At 50.4% G+C, this 17,272-nt stretch overlaps 1 protein-coding gene across 2 annotated transcripts in view; it reads left to right on the top strand.

Moving 5' to 3' along the window:
- HTT (huntingtin) overlaps positions 1-1,559 on the top strand; it is a 2,065,683-nt gene extending 2,064,124 nt beyond the window's left edge. For both annotated transcript variants that reach the window (XM_085642500.1, XM_085642499.1), the window contains one exon: positions 515-1,559. In XM_085642500.1, coding sequence (XP_085498626.1) covers positions 515-728 — 214 coding nt within the window. In that variant the 3' untranslated portion in view covers positions 729-1,559. The remainder of the gene's footprint in view (positions 1-514) is intronic.
- The last annotated feature ends 15,713 nt before the right edge of the window (positions 1,560-17,272 follow it).

Genomic DNA, 17,272 nt, shown 5'->3' with positions numbered 1-17,272 from the left:
GCATCGAGAGTCCAGATGGAGACTTACGCGGAGGCTTTGCAGGCCTCGCTGACGTCGCCTCCTCCTTCCCCTCCTGGGGTGTCGGCGGATCCCTCGCCTTGCGCAGGGCCCTCTGCGGCGCCGCCGGTTGCTCCGGCCGAGGCGCCGACTGGGTCGGATCCAGAACTGACCTGTCTTAATAGTTTGGTTCTCAAAATATCAATTTTTAGTGGGTCGCAATTCTCATTAATATGCATGAGGTAGGTCTCAAATTGCGACCCACTAGAATTGGCTTCAGTGACAGGCATGGTGGCTTGCTGGAGTCAGCAGACCATCATAAAGGCATGCGTGGTAAAGACGTAGTCGTGGTTTAGACCGTGTTGTTTAGGCATGTGTGGTTATATCATACAACCATCTAAAGTATCCATCCCTCAATTTATTCCTAGACCTTCTATAATGAAGAACAGTACCTGAATACATTCGCAAATATTTATATTTGATTGTACATGTTAATCTTCCTTAACTTTTGCCACAGTTTTCCACACATCATCAGCAGAATGGGTAAATCGGAGCAGGTGGACATTAACCTTTTCTGCCTGGTGGCAATAGACTTTTACAAACACCAGATAGACGAGGAACTGGACCGTCGCTCTTTCCAGTCAGTGTTTGAAGTGGTGGCCTCTCCAGGAAGTCCCTACCACCGGCTGCTCACCTGTCTGCAGAATGTCCACCAGACCACGGCTTTCTAAGCCCCGATCAATTTGTATATTTAAGAGGACAAACATGTAATCCTGGTACAAACATTGGAATTGTGTCATCTCACCTGGGTTGTGCTTTTTTGCAGTGAATGTAAATTTGTCCGTTTTTAAACCTTTTCCATGCTTGTTTGTATAGAGTGGAAACACAAACTTTGGAATATGTTGAAACCCTCTGTACGTATAATGTGATTAGAGCGCGCAGCCAGCCTGCAGCTAACCATGTATTCATGCATACAAATAAGAAGTACAGCCTGGGACTAACCCTCACTAGACTTACAAACCACCCATAACTATTTTATTAACTATCTACAACGCCTGAAAGTAAAAGATATAATATATTATGTATATATGTTTTTCTACCTAATTTCCAATGAAGAGTTGTCAAGATGCATCTGCTTTCAAAACAATGGCAGAGATATGAAATGAAAGCCATTCCAGGTGATCAGTGACAGTCATTCAGTTTTATGTTATATCCAGTGGCAGAGATATGCGTCTAGGATGTGTTTGTCAGTGGGGCACAGGCGGAAGAAGAAAAAAGGCAATATTGTGTTTGAGGAGCAGAACATTCAGCATTTAATCCTCCTAATCGATATTATATTGTCTATGGAGTATGTGTAGGGGTGTGGGACTTGTACTGTGGTGCACTTGCACAGCCACAGTTTTCTTTGATGCTCAGGATTTAGGATTTGAGTATATATGTAAACGAGGAACATTCAGTTTTATATTTCTACACCATGTAAAGTATGTAAAATTGTAAAACATGTGGTGCATGGAATGTACTGTAATTTAAAATTAACAAAGCCACTATGCTGACTGTCCTTACATACATGTTGTTGTTCTTTATTTGTCAGCGTAAGAGGAGCATACACATTTTAGTACACTTCTTTTTTTTCTTCTTATTCCCTCAACAACATTGTTTATTAAAAGGTATAGATGTCATTGTTACTGTTATAATATTGAGCTAGGTTGTTACAATGAAGACAGAGATTTCAGACACGAGAGTGACTGTCATCTCCCGTTATAAAAAAACAAAATTGAGGTAGAGCCCATAACAATATCTGTAGTAGTCTCAATAGCCTCTTGTTTTCCTTCCATCATTGCCATTGTCCATGGTGACAACAGTCCTCCGAAACACAAACCATCAGTATTATGTCTGTCTGTCCTGTCTTCTTGCTGTGTGCTGAAGAGCCAGGCACCTACACTCGACCACCCACCTCCCCGCTTCACAAATGGTTGGTACTTTTTCACTACAGATTTTTTTCCTAAACGTCGGGCTTCTCTGTAGGCCCCTGTCCTTGTTTTCTTCTTTCAGACAGATTTAATGTTAATGGCCTGGGTGGTGCCTTTATGGACCTGTAGTCTAATGTTCGGAGTCGACAACAGCATGGCTTCACGGCTGGCTCACTCTGGTGCCAACTTTTGCGTATGTGCTGTCATTGAATGTCAACATTCCTGATTCAGAACTTCAAATGATCCAGAATTTACAGAAAGATTGTTTGTCTGTCTGTCTATAAAAAGGTTACAGAAAGTCATTAGCTCATTCCTCTCTTCTCCTTCTGGAGAGCCATCGAAATGACGCCTGTTCTTGAAATTTTGGGAAGCTTCCACAAAAGGTAATGATGCTGTGGCCCCTTTAACTTGTACTTGTTTGTGAGACGCAGAGGGCATCAGCTTGTTATGCGGGTGGCTCAAATGTCCTGCACGTGCATTTATTCAGGTTCTGTTTCCTGTCAATGATAACATTAAAAAAAATCCTTGTGGTAACTTGACCGCAACCAAATCATATTCCTTATAATCTTAGGATGAACATTGAACTTTACAAATTCCAATAACAGATATGATCCACATATCTTAAATGATGCCATGAGGAATACAGCGAAGAAGGTAGAGAACCCCATAGGATGCACTCTCAGTGAGTTGAATTTTTTCAATCTATGGTTATTCTGGCTCACATACATCGCTTCAGCCTGAGATACTTCTGATTAGTCCTGGCAGCACAAATCTCCCAGCGATATTTCATCTGGTGTACAGCTTTAAACACATCATACATATTGACTCAATACTGCCATGGATTTAAAACTGTGGAGCTGGATGCACCCATAGCTGGGTGATTTGTGCTCACTGACTAATCCATAAGGAACAAGCCATGTTTAAGTTACCAAAATAATTCTCCAATCCTTCTCCTTGTATGACATATTTAAGATTTAAAAAGTTGTTCCTAATTACATTTTCAGTTTTCCTTAAGTATTTCTTTAAATTATTTGAGTCCTGGTGTTTCACATCAATCATATTTAAAACTAGGTTTGCAATGTTTACTTGGCCCTCGTAATGCAGTGTAATTCTGCGTAGAGTGAGTATAGTCATTGGTAGTCTTATTTATACCTCAGGGCTTCACGTAAAAGTATTAATAAATCACTTTGCTGGCAGGGCTCATTATTTTTCCTTTTAATTTCTCATCCACTTTTATATTCTCTTGCTGCTGACTGCCATAGCTTGTACTCATTTTGTGCATGAAATATTTTTTACCTAGTTGATCATTCAGTCATTTTTACATTTTTTCGGTTCAATTAACTATAAAAGTGCACAACTCCAACAATGATGCATCAATTAACAAAATGCTACTCCCAAAACTAAGCTCAAAACCAACGTGGACAAAAACCTCAAGAAGAGGAACTTTAAAAAGGTGCTCCTAATGGGTCCGCTATGTCACCCGGAATGATCTGTATTGTTTTCTGGTAAGGGCAGCTCTGCAACTACTTGGGATAACTAAGAAAAAATTGTGCACTCACAGCATTATACAATATAAAAAATGTTTACCCTATAAAACCTAAATGGATTGCATGTCTCCCATCAATTTAAGTCATCATAGCAATGATTTGGTAAAATCTTCAAACAATTCAGGTCATCATAACAATGTTTTGAACCCAACATTCAAAAAATTCATGCACACAACAATATAAAAGGGAGATGCAGCCCTAAGAAAGTTATATAAAATAGACCTAATTGCAAACCTTATTCAAAAGATGTACAAAAATCAATTAGATCATCATTGCTCTTACTATCCTGCCCATAGCGCTTTCTAGTAACAAGATAAAGTTCACAACCGCAGTACAGATTTCAATAGAGGTCAATGAATACAGATATCTAAAGCCTTCAATTAATGTACAGGGACGTTGCTTTTTCAATAGTGGGAGCAACAATCCTGCTCTTATTGTTTTGTAGAGTGCACAAAATAATACAAAGTGCTTTGTTTAGTCAAATTATCACAAGGACATGGCATGAGCTGGTCTGACCAACCTCCTTGTGGAACTACTGCCAAAAAGTGAACTGTGCCTGACCGAAACCTTGTAAGGTAAAATCTGTATTGCGACTCTGAAAGAGACAATTAGTTATAGATTACTTACCTTGTGAATTACCCCCAGGCGTCAGACTGGATCCGGAGAATTTTGTTGTCAGCAGTACCCCTGCGCGTTGAAAGGTGGTGCGTTGGTTGGTTCTGGGTTTGTCGTGGCCGCCGGGATGACATTGCAGCAGCAACTTAGACGCCGCCCTCTCACGCTGACGTCCGTTCTTTCTTTTTCTGCGCGAGCCAGCGCAGCTCCGGATAGAGCAGTACCTCCAGTCACTTTATTTCTGACTTTTTGTTGACTTTGTCAACGTCTTTTGTAAGTCTTCGACTCATGGTGCATGTCGAGGATGCCCGGTTTTAAGGCTTGTGGTTCCTGCCGGCAGTTAATGTTGTGACGGATCCGCACTGCCTGTTCTGTCTGGAACCGACCATGACTCCCAAGTCATGTTCAGACTGCCGGACCATGAACCCGAAGTCTTTGCAGGAGCGGTCCTGAAAGCTTCTCTAGGCCCGGCAGTCCGCTCCGCGCCGCTCGAGCTCCCATTCGCGTGGGAGGTCAAGGGACCGTTCGCGGAGCCACCACCAATCTTCTTCCAAGTCTTTGCACTCCTCCGGTAAGTTGAAGCACAAGAAGAAGTCGAGGAAGCATCATTGCTCTTCTCCCCATCCGTCGGCCGACGCGACGAGGGATGCAGGTGGTGCCACTCCCGCTGCTCCGTGTGCGGAGCCCACTGGGTCGACTCCAGGTTTTCCTCCCTTCCCGGGAACCGGTGCAACCCCTGCCCAGCTTCGGAGTTTCTACGAAGCGAAGCATGCCATCTTTGGGCAGCCCGACTCTGCTGGTGCGCCTTCGGGCCCGGCAGACTAAGCTGGGGGCCTGGGCCTTCGACGCCAGTGGCTTCGGTCCCGGCACCGCAGGGTCCCCTCAGATGTAGTCCTGGATTCGGATTGGTACTGGTCGACCTTACTACACCTCCCCTGCCACCGACTTCACTGGCACCACGTCCGCAGCTGATGTCGGCTGTGTCTCCAGCCGGCATCGACCCCGTCTTCCAGCCCAACGTAGACACAGAGCTGGACCGGCGTCGACCGACGCCGTATCCGGCACCGGCGGGTACTTTTGTGCCCCTGTTCTACCCTGGTTCATTTAGGCCTGATTGACAACCAGAGGAGGGTAAGGGGGACTGGGAATGGTCTGGAGACCCTTTGACTGACCAGTTGGGTTACGAACCAGACTGGAGGGAGGAACTGGGGGAAGCCAGTGGTCTGGATACCTCACCAGACCTTGGCATGTTATCTCCTCCTACCGTGGCTACGGAGGAGGGAGCGTCTCATGCAGTGGTATTGCGTGAGGTGGCCGAGGCTCTCAACCTCTAGCTCCCTACGGTGGTGGTCAGGACGAGACGTTTGGATCCAGTGACCGGTACGAGGCTTTCACGCTTGTTGAGAGGAAAATAAAAGAATCTCGTGATTGATGTGAGACCGAGATATTATGAGCAATCTAAGGGACTGAAATAATTCTACCCCAGAAGTTCTTCACCTGAAAAAGAAAACAGAAACGTTTTAATTTATAAAGATTCCTATTTCTCTAAACCTGACCCTAGCCAACACAGGATTACAGGACGGCAGAATCATTGGTCAATTCCTTTACGACCTGACTGAATGACGTTTGTCCTTAGACACGAGGGGGCAAGGATCCTTTGAGCATCTACTTTTTTGGATGTACCGTTCAACTTATAAGATTGCACGTACACTCCACGGGAGATTGTAATATTTGTCCTGAAGAAGGTGGTCCTTTATTTCTTGACTTCCACCGAAACGCGTCGACGCAAGTCTTAGAAGGCAGACTATAGATGGTAGCGACATCTGTTTTCCGAATAATCAAGTATCTGTATAATTGCTTAGGAGAATAGTTGATCCGGATCTTATGTCTTCCTGTTCTAGTGGATAAGAAAACATCTTTCTTACATTTTCTCCCCACGTTTTTTTTACTGTTGAGTATCTATGGTATAGAACATCAATTTGTGTTTTTAACCTTTTTGACTTTGTTGCATAATTTTTGTTATTGTGTCAAAATATATGGCTATATTTTAATAAAATACATGGATTCTATTCATATGAATATCTGACTGGGTCCAGACTCCGGTGTCTTGTTCTGGTGACTGATTGGATCTATATGTGAATTAGTGTGTGGAAGTTTATATGTGCCAAAAAGGGGAACTTTTCTCTTGACTACAGTCTATTTGGTGCTCTACCCCTTTTTGTGGTATAGGGCCCCTCTCCTTTATTTTGTGTGGTCAGGACTAACCTGATAGAGGTGCTTCAACCGGCAGCGAGCACTTCAGTGTCCCTGCTGCCCTTTAATGAAGTCCTAACCAACTTCCCTTTGGGCACCTGGTCCAGGCCCAACACAGTTCACAGTCAATGTGCCGAAGTCGCACCTGAACCCCTCCCAGAAGCTACTTTTCATCAGAGCAGTTCTGGACACAGCACAGTTTCGGGTCTATCCTCCTCAGCAGCGAGTCCGGGATATTCGGGCTGTGAAACCGATGTTTCAGCCTCTATCCCGGATTTCGGTGAAAATTACCCTGAGGCTGCTGGGCCTCATGGCCTCCTTTATCCTGCTAGTGGAGCATGCCAGATGGCATATGCAGGCTTTGCAGTGGGACCTGAAGTTCCAGTGGGCGCGGCATCAGGGGAATCTTTCCGATGTCATCCAGATCTGTGAGGGGAATGCACGGCAGTTGCAGTGGTGGCTCATGGACTAGGATTGGGTCAACGGCAGATCCCTCTCCCTTCCCCAACCACAGTTCACAGTGGTGACAGATGCGTCACTCCTGGGATGGGGCGGCCACATGGGAGAGGCGGAGATCAGAGGCCTCTGGTCTCCGGCGGAGTCCGGGCTCCACATCAATCTTCTAGAGCTCCGGGCAATTCGTCCGGCACTGAAGGCATTCCTTACTTCTGTCGAAGGAAGAGTAGTGCAGGTGTTCACGGACAAAACCACCGGCATGTGGTACTGCAACAAAAAGGGCGGGGTGGGGTTGTGGACACTTATGTCAAGAAGCTCTTCGCCTTTGAACATGGCTGGAACATCAGGGTGTATCCCTGGTGGTTCTACACCTGGCAGGTTCCTTGAATGCCAGGGGGGACGAACTCAGCCACCGGTGCATGATGAATCACGAATGGCGTCTTCACTCGGAGGTGGTGCTAAGTCTCTTTCAGCAGTGGGAAGAGCCTTGGTTGGATCTATACGCCACCGAAGAGAACGCGCAATGTCAGCAGTTCTGTGCGTTGGAGTTTCCAAGGCGGCACTAACTTGGGGACGTCTTTCGTTGTGAGTGGAATTGCGGCCTCCTGTACGCCTTTCTACCTATACCACTTCTGCCCAGAGTGCTGAAGAAGATCAAGCGCGACTGGGCCCAAGTCATGCTTGTGGCTCCGGACTGGGCACGAATAGCCTGGTACCCTGAGTTCTTAAGCATGGCCATTGATCCTCCGGTCAGACTGTCTCTTTGGGTGGATCTTCTGTCGCAGCAGCAGGGGACGGTCCTCCACTCGAACCTGTCCAGCCTCCACCTCCTCTCATGGAGATTGAGCGGCGACAGTTGACAGCTTTCGACCTTCCTCCCGAAGTCCGTAATGTTATCTTGGCATCCATGCGTCCCTCCACCAAAATGGTATACGCCTGTAGATAGAACACATTTGTGGCATGCTGCACATCAAAGGCTGTGGATCCCCTCTCTGCCCCTCTTTCAAGAGTTCTCCTCTTCATTTTTTCCCTGGCCCAGCAGGGCTCTGCTCTGAGCACTCTTAAGAGCTATCTTTCAGCCATTTAGGCTTTTCTTCGCCAACCTGATCAACCTTCACTTTTCAAGTCCCCGATTGTTAACAGATTTCTGAAGGGCATTACTCATCTCTTTCCTCCTTCTCCTTTCGTAATGCCCCAGTGGGACTTGAACCTTGACCTCATTTATCTTGTGTGTGCTCCTTTGAGTCACTACATAATTGTCCTGTTCGTCTCCTTACTTTGAAGACTGCTTTCTTGCTTGCCATCACCTCTGCTCGCAGGGTGAGTGAGCTTCAGGCTTTATCTCCCAAACCTCCCTTTCTTGCTGTCCATCTGGACAATGTAATCCTACGTACTTGGCCATCTTTTCTGCCCAAAGTGGTTACTTCCTTCCACATTGGTCAGACCATCACATTGCCCACCTTCTTCTTGCCTCCGCACCCTTCCAAAGAGGAGGAGAGACTCCACCGTCTGGACCAAAGACGTGAGCTGTCTTTCTACCTTGACCGCACAAAAGACTTCCAGGTGGACGATCAACTCTTCGGGGGTTATGTGGGCGCTAAGAAAGGTTGGGCAGTGAACAAACGTACCATCTCTCGATGGGTTGTCCTATGCATTAAAATCTGCTATTCTTTGGCTAAAAAGGAACCTCCAGTGGAAATGCGGCCCCACTCTACTAGGGTGACAGCAGCCTCTACTGCTTTTGGACATGGAGTTCCCTTACTTGATATCTGTCAGGCAGCCACGTGGGCATCATTGCACACTATCACCAAGCATTACTGCCTGGATAGCCGAGTCCGGAGAGACAGCTTTTTCAGCCATTCTGTTCTCCAGGACTTCCTGGTGTGAACTTAGTTCGCAGACCCACCGCCGGGGTTGGCCTTGCTGTGCTATCTATTGTAAGGTAAAGAATCTATAACTACTGTCTCTTTCAGATGAACAAGTTACTTACCTTCGGTAACGATGTATCTGTAAGACACACATGTAGTTATAGATTCCTTACAGCCCCACCCATCCTCCCCACTCCGCGAACTGACTTCTAGGGATAGAGACTCCCTTCTAGGGCCCTAGTTGTGTGCACCAGTGGTCAGTGTCTTGCATGGATTTGCGTTTCTGGCGTGGAAAGTCGCGTCAGAACTGACGTTAACGCTCAGGGGCAGCGTCTAAATAGACACAGCGACGTCATCCCGGTGACCACCACGGCGGATGCGGAGTAGACCGACACCACCTACCGACCCGCAAGGGTACTGCTAAGAAATATTTTCTCCAGATCCAGTCTGACACTTGGGGGTAATTCTAAGGTAAGGAATCTATAACTACACATGTTTCTTACAGATACATCGTTACCGAAGGTAAGTAACTTGCTCTTTAGGTACTCATGTCATTACAAAAGACTGTAAAATTCTTAACCGCTCACACTGGAAAGCCTATTGTCTAGGCTTTAGTGACCTCCAAGTTGGACTATGCCAACTTTCTTTACCTTGAGTAGCCTCAATGTTGTTAAGAAAACTTTAGCTGGTGCAAAATGTGTCAATTTGCATGCTTTCAAATTGCCCAAAAAGGCTGACCATGCAGCCCGGATTAAAGTAGCTTCACTGGTTACATGTGAATAAAAGGATAATCTTTAAGACCGTGCTGATCACCTTCAGAGCCATCCACAAAAAGGGACCTCTCTAACTCCTGAGGTAGACTCAGTGAATTTATCCCCAGTAAAAATCTAAGGTCCTTTAATCAGGGACTTTTTTCTATTCCTAGAGTTTGGAGGGCCCAGAGGGATGGTAGTTCTTTTTCCCTACTAGCAGCAAAGTTGTGTTATCATCTGCCTAACGAGGTAAAGGAGTCAAAATCAGAAGATCATTTTAAAAAAGATCTGAAGAACTTTCCTTTTTAGGGATGTTTGATGAAATAGGGGGGTATTATATAGTCTGGTTGTGTAATACACTACCAACCCCTTTAGTACCAGTCAGGTTTAGTTTGTTAAACCTTAGCTCAACCCTCGTTAGCTGCATCTCTGGACAGTCAGGCTAGACAAAAGGACAAGTGTAAAACATTTAAACAGCACCAAAACAATTGAAGAAGAAATAAACTCTACACTCAAGAAATCTGACACCAGTTTATAAAAATAGATTATATTGTTACTCTTTTATGGGCACCAACAAGAAAAGGATCCACTGGAGGATTCTGGAAATATAGATTTGACAAGAAACTATAAATCTGAAAGAAACACGTTAGTTAGATTCCTCACCTTAGAATATCCCCAGGCGTCAGACTGGATCCGGAAGATTTTTCGTCAGCAATACCCCTTGCGCGTCGCTAGGCGTCGTCTGCGGCTCCGCGTCCGTCGTCGGCGTCGTGCGCCGGAATGACGTCGTCGGAGTAATTAGACGCCGCCCTCGCGCTCTGACGTCAGTTCTTCTTTTTTCCACGCCAGTAAGCGCAGATCCGGGAGAGCTACCACTTTAGTCACTTTTTGACTAACTTTTTCGATCCTTTTTGATCTTGTCTCGACTCCGGTGCCGGTAGGATGCCTGGTTTTAAAGCCTGTGCTGACTGCAACCGCTTGATGTCGGTTACGGACCATCACCGCCGGTGCCTTTACTGCTTGGGCCTCGACCACGACGCGGCGTCGTGTTCGGACTGCAAGGCCCTGACCTCGAAGGCTAGACGGGAGCGGTCCCGTAAGCTTCTCGAGCTTCGCCACTCGGCTCCGTGCCCCTCTCGATCCCGGTCCAGGAGGAGGTCCAAGGATCGGTCGCGGAGCCGCAGCCGACGTCATCATCGATCGTCTGGCTCCAAGTCTTCGGGTAAGTTGAAGCACTCCAAGAAGTCCAAGAGGCGACACCGCTCTTCGGACTCCCCTCGCCGGTCGCGCGACTCGGCCGAGGGTCAGGGTGGTTCCACCCCCGCGGCTCCAGCGGAGCCGCAGGCGCCGCGCAAGTCCCCATACCCGCCGGTCCCTGGGACTGACGCGACGCCGGCGGAAGTCAGTGCCTTCCTCTCGGCCATGAGGAACCTGGCTCCGCCGTTTACGCCCGCTGGCGCGCCTTCGGGCCCCGCGGACCCGACTGGGCAACCTTGCCTGCCGGCGGCTCCGGCCCCGGCGCCGTCGACGGCTCCGGCCTCGACGCCGCAAGCGCCCGAGGGACCCGTTCCCGAGTCCCCGCCGATGCCGGTCGACCTCGTCACGCCTCCTCCGCCGGCGTCGACACCGGTACCACCTCCGACGCCGACTCCGCTCGGCGTCGAGCCCCAGTTCAGCCCCGCTCCGGGCCCGGCGCCGATACGGCGTCGATGGACGCCGCGTTCGGCGCCGCTGGAGACACATTTTGTCTATCGCTCGGCTCCGATCCTTCCTCCTGCATACCAGGAATCGGATGATGGGGGCGAATGGGAGGGATCCGAGGATCCTATGGCCGCTCAGGCTCAACTGTCACAGGACTGGGCAGATGAACTGGGGGGGGGGGGCAGTGGTCTGGATACCTCTCCGGACACTGGATTCATCTCTCCTCCGACTGTGGCTTTGGAGGAGGGTGCTGCTTTCTCTGTGGTGCTGCGCAAGGCGGCCGCAGCCCTTGGGCTCGAGCTACCTGCCGTGGCTGTGAGGACTAACGTCCTCACTGAGGTGCTTCAGTCTGCAGCAAGCTCCACTGAGCCTCTGCTGCCATTCAATGAGGCCCTCACTGACGTTCTGCAGGGCACCTGGTCCAAGCCCTCCACAGTTCCTCCTGTGGACAGGAACGTCGCCAGGCGCCACCGCCCTGCTCCGGGCGACCCCAGTTTTCTGTCCCAACACCCTACCCCCGAGAGCCTGGTTATCCAGGCCTCTACCTCCCAATCCTCCTTCCCGACCGCTCCACCGGACCGGGATTCCAAGAGGCAGTTCGGCAAAAAGCTGTTCTCCTCCCTTAGTTTGGGTCTGCGGTCTTTGAACACCGCCTGTCTCTTGGACCGTTATTCCCACTCTCTGTGGGATACGGTGGAGGACGTGCTGCCCCTGTGTCCGGAGGAGGTCCAGACACGACTTACCCAGGCTCTGGCCGATGGGAGGGATGCAGCGCGGCATGCTATCCGATGTGGGCTTGACACTACGGACTCGCTGGGTAGGGCGATTTCTACCTCAGTGGCGCTTAGACGTCACGCCTGGCTGCGGTCCACGTCCTTTTCGGGCGATGTCCAGAGCACCCTCATGGACATGCCCTTTGATGGCACTCGCCTTTTCGGCGAGAAAGCGGACAGTGCGCTGAATCGCTTTAAGGACTCCCGGGCTACGGCCAAGTCCTTGGGCCTCTCGGCCCCGCGGTCGCAAACCTCCGCCTTTCGCCCCTTTCGTGGCCAAGGAAGGGGTGCCTCCTCACGTGCGCCTAGCCACCAGCCGCAGAACCAACCTGCGCGCGGTCGCGGACGTGGTTTCCGCCGAGGCGGTTCTGGAGGACGACGCGGTCAGCCCACATCCACCCCGGCAGCATCCGCCTCAAAGCCTTCCTAGTCCGAGCTTTCAGGCCCATTCCATGCCAGTGGGCGGCAGAGTTCGCCATCACCTGCTCCACTGGCGGTCCATCACATCGGACAGGTGGGTGCTGCAAATCGTCCGAAGGGGCTACTCCCTCCCCTTCGAGACGACCCCTCCAGCCATGCCACCGCAGCACCACCGTATCTCGGGGGATCATTTGAATCTTCTCCACGAGGAAGTTTCGGCCCTCTTGGCCAAGGGGGCCGTCGAGCGCGTTCCGAGCCCAGAAGTAGGTCGTGGTTGTTATTCCCACTACTTTCTGGTTCCCAAGAAGGGCAAAGGGGGCCTACGCCCTATCTTGGACCTCCGGAACGTCAATGCCTTCCTCCGGAAGGAAAGGTTCAAGATGTTAACTTTGGCTCAGGTTCTAGCTGCCCTAGACCCTGAAGACTGGATGGTAGCGTTGGACTTGCAGGACGCATATTTCCACATCCCCGTCCTGCCGGCCCACCGGCGTTACCTGCGGTTCACGGTGGGCCAAGAGCACTTTCAGTTTACCGTGCTCCCCTTCGGCCTCACCAGTGCCCCTCGGGTGTTCACGAAAGTGATGGCGGTGGTCGCAGCTCATCTGCGCAGATCAGGGGTTCCAGTCTTCCCCTATCTCGACGACTGGTTGTTGAAGGCGGGCTCGCCCCAGACAGTCGTCTCCCACCTCCAGACTACGGCGGATCTCCTGCATTTGCTGGGATTTTCCATCAACGTGCCGAAGTCACACTTGAGTCCCTCTCAGAAGCTCCTCTTCATCGGAGCGGTTCTCGATTCGGCGCAGTTCCTGGTCTATCCGCCGGAACAGCGGGTCCGGGATATTCAGGCCCTGATTCCCATCTTTCGGCCTCTATCCTGGGTTTCGGTCAGGCTAGTGTTGCGGCTTCTGGGGCTGATGGCCTCCTGCATCCTACTAGTGCATCACGCCAGGCGGCGCATGCGGGCTCTGCAGTGGGACCTGAAGTTTCAGTGGGCCCAGCATCACGGCAACCTGTCCGACCATGTCTTGATCTCGGAGGGCACTGCACAGCAGTTGCAGTGGTGGCTCACGGACCGCGATTGGGTCATGGGCAAGAGCCTCTCCCTTCCCCAACCGGAGCATGTCGTAGTGACGGATGCGTCCCTCCTGGGATGGGGTGGCCATATGGGAGAGGCGGAGATCAGAGGCCTCTGGTCTCCGGCGGAGTCTCGTCTCCACATCAACCTGTTGGAGTTGAGAGCGATCCGACTTGCACTGAAAGCCTTCCTTCCCTCTGTCAGGGGAAGTGTCGTGCAGGTGTTCACGGACCACACCACCGCCATGTGGTATTGCAACAAACAGGGCGGGGTGGGGCCGTGGACCCTTTGTCAGGAGGCTCTGCGCCTCTGGACGTGGCTGGAACACCAGGGCGTCACCCTAGTGGTTCAACATCTGGCGGGCTCTCTGAACGCCAGAGCAGACAAACTCAGCCGCCGGTGCATGATGGATCACGAATGGCGTCTGAACTCCGAAGTGGCGCAAGGTCTCTTTCAGCAGTGGGGAGAGCCTTGGTTAGATCTATTCGCCACCGAAGTGAACGCGCAATGTCAGCAGTTCTGCGCGTTGGAATTTCCAAGGCGGCACTCGCTCGGCGACGCTTTTCGTCACAAGTGGAGTTGCGGTCTGTTGTACGCCTTTCCGCCTATACCACTTCTGCCCAGAGTGCTGAAGAAGATCAGGCACGACCGGGCCCAAGTCATCTTGGTGGCTCCGGATTGGGCACGAAGGTACTGGTATCCCGAGCTACTCAGTATGTTGACCGATCCTCCGATACGTCTGCCCCTTCGGGAGGATCTTCTGTCGCAGCAGCAGGGGACGGTCCTCCACCCGAACCTGTCCAGCCTCCACCTCCATGCGTGGAGATTGAGCGGCGGCAGTTGATGCCATTTGACTTGCCTCCTGAAGTCTGTGATATCATTCTGGCAGCCAGGCGTCCCTCCACAAAGACGGTATACGCCTGCCGGTGGAACAAATTTGTGGCATGGTGCACAGCAAAGGCTGTGGATCCCCTTTCCGCCCCTCTTTCTGAGGTTCTACTGTTTCTTCTTTCCTTGGCCCGGCAGGGCTCTGCCCTGGGCACCCTGAAAGGTTATCTTGCTGCCATCTCTGCCTTCTTGCGGCTTCCTGATCAGCCTTCTCTTTTCAAGTCCCCTGTAGTTACACGCTTTCTTAAGGGCATTACTCACACGTTCCCTCCTGTCCCTTTTGTAATGCCTCAGTGGGACTTGAATCTTGTTCTCACATTTCTAATGTGCGCTCCCTTTGAGCCTCTTCATAATTGTCCTCTTCGTCTGCTGACGCTTAAGACTGCTTTTCTGGTAGCCATCACCTCGGCTAGACGGGTGAGTGAGCTCCAGGCTTTATCTTCAAAGCCTCCTTTTCTCTCTGTTCATCCGGACAAGGTTGTCCTTCGGCCTCGTCCCTCCTTTCTTTCGAAAGTGGTGACTCCATTTCATCTTGGGCAGTCTGTCACCTTGCCCACCTTCTTTCCGCCTCCGCATCCTTCCAAAGAGGAAGAGAGGCTCCACCGTCTGGACCCAAAACGTGCGCTCTCCTTTTATCTGGACCGCACTAAGCAGTTCCGGGTGGACGACCAACTTTTCGTTGGATACGTGGGTGCTAAGAAGGGGAAAGCTGTGCACAAACGGACCATCTCTCGGTGGGTCGTTTTGTGCATCAAAATGTGTTATTCCTTGGCAAAAAAGGACCCTCCTGTTGGGCTGCGCGCCCATTCTACTCGGGCCACAGCGGCTACTACTGCTTTGGGACGGGGTGTCCCTTTGCAGGACATCTGTCAGGCGGCGACGTGGGCTTCGCTACACACGTTTGCCAGGCATTATTGCCTTGACAGCCAAGTCCGGAGGGATGGCTTCTTTGGCCGTTCTGTCCTCCAGGACTTTCTGGTGTGATCTTGGTTCGCAGACCCACCACCGGGGATGGTATTGCTTGGGTATCTATTCTAAGGTGAGGAATCTAACTAACGTGTTTCTTTCAGATGAACAAGTTACTTACCTTCGGTAACGATGTATCTGTAAGAAACATTAGTTAGTTAGATTCCTCACCGACCCACCCATCCTCCCCGTTCTGCGAACTGACATCTAGGGTTAAGGTTATCCTTTTCAGGCCCCTAGATTTCATTTTTGGCACCAGTGTCGGGCTTTGCATGGCTCTGCGTTCCTGGCGCGGAAAGCTATGTACAAGAACTGACGTCAGCACGCGAGGGCGGCGTCTAAGTACTCCGACGACGTCATTCCGGCGCACGACGCCGACGACGGACGCGGAGCCGCAGACGACGCCTAGCGACGCGCAAGGGGTATTGCTGACGAAAAATCTTCCGGATCCAGTCTGACGCCTGGGGATATTCTAAGGGGAGGAATCTAACTAACTAATGTTTCTTACAGATACATCGTTACCGAAGGTAAGTAACTTGTTCATGAGGACTTTTTACATAACCGTGAACAAGCATTGGCAAATTCAGTGAATTTGACTGTTAGAAACATTTCCAGTTGAAATGCAGTTACTTGGAGTTACTTTGGTAGACCAACTCCGGCAGGGTGCCAGTCAAAGAGACCAGTAAGGTCCAAGGAAACAGTTACCTTCTCAAGGAAATTAGTCTTCTGTCCAGTTACAATGTCAGTGGCACCTTGCCATTGACTTCTATGGAGTGGTCCAGATTCAAGGGATATAGGATGCAGATGATGCTCAAGGATACTGAAGATGGTGTGCAGTCTATAGGTCTTCCTGATGCAACCCCGGTGAGGTGAGTTGGGCTACAGGGATGTAACTTTTGAGCATCTGGTCCTGGTCTCTTCGGCTGCACGGCAGCGAAAAACGGTGATCCAGTGATCTGGGCTATCAACTTAGCCAAGCAGGCTTCTTCAGTTTTTGTGGCTCTGCTTCTGGCTGGGCTCACAGAACGACTCTTCCAAAACCATGACAGACTTTCTGTCGCTAGCCCAAAGAGCAGCAGGTGTAGTTCAACTTCGCTGCAGCCCCTCCTTCACTGGTTCGAGGGTCAGCAGGGCAGTCGTTCTTCGGTCCTCTTTCCAGTCAAGCGAGATCTGAGTTCTGGGTAGCAGAGATGTCCCTTTTATAGCAGAAAGTTCCCTAAGGGAAGGTTGTAGGCACTAGCCAATGGGTTAATAGGTTCCCTCCCGCCTGATGGCAACTTCCCATTAAGTGTGACATCTAGCTATCCTAGAGTGCTCCATTCTGCCGACTCAAAATTTTGCTAACCTTTTCTTTTTGTGTGGAGCTCAGTAGCCCGCCCCAGAGGTGTGGCTACCTGTGGTCTACACGTCCATCTATAAAACGGTTTGGCCAGTGTTTCCCCCTCTCTGTCCCAGATGCCAACCTGCTACCTGAACAAAAGAGCAGCCCCTCTCTAGTGTGTTTACTGTTTGCCCTTCACAGCTCACCTTTTGGACCACCAGTCCGCATGGCGTCCTACCAGGAGGCGGTAACACCTCCTCCAGCGGCAGGCCTCTATTGTTACCTGCCCTGGGACTGCGGCTATACTGCAGCTAGTAAGAACCTTGGGTGGGTTGTCCTGAAGAGAAAAAGACATAGGAAGAGGTACGGAAGGGGCAGCTAGCAGAAGAGGTGGTGTAAATTTGCCCCAGTAATGTGATACTATGGACAAGGATGCCATCCGACCTTGAGGGATCGTGGAAATAATCTGCGTAACAGGCAGGTTAGACAAAGGGAGATAAGTGGGCCTACCAAACTGGCATAGAAACCCATTGGCAGTCAGGGATAACATATACCAATTGCACTCTGCCTCCTGAGGCCGTACAAAAAGGCCCAAGCAAGGATAGTTTGGCCACAAATGGCTCACTTTCAACCACTATAGACTGCAGTAGACCAAACTGAAATGTCAAAA

Source organism: Triturus cristatus, chromosome 2_2 (genome assembly GCF_964204655.1).
Source record: "Triturus cristatus chromosome 2_2, aTriCri1.1, whole genome shotgun sequence".
NCBI classification, from domain to species: Eukaryota; Metazoa; Chordata; class Amphibia; order Caudata; family Salamandridae; genus Triturus; species Triturus cristatus.
This window is presented reverse-complemented; position numbering and strand designations above follow the sequence as displayed.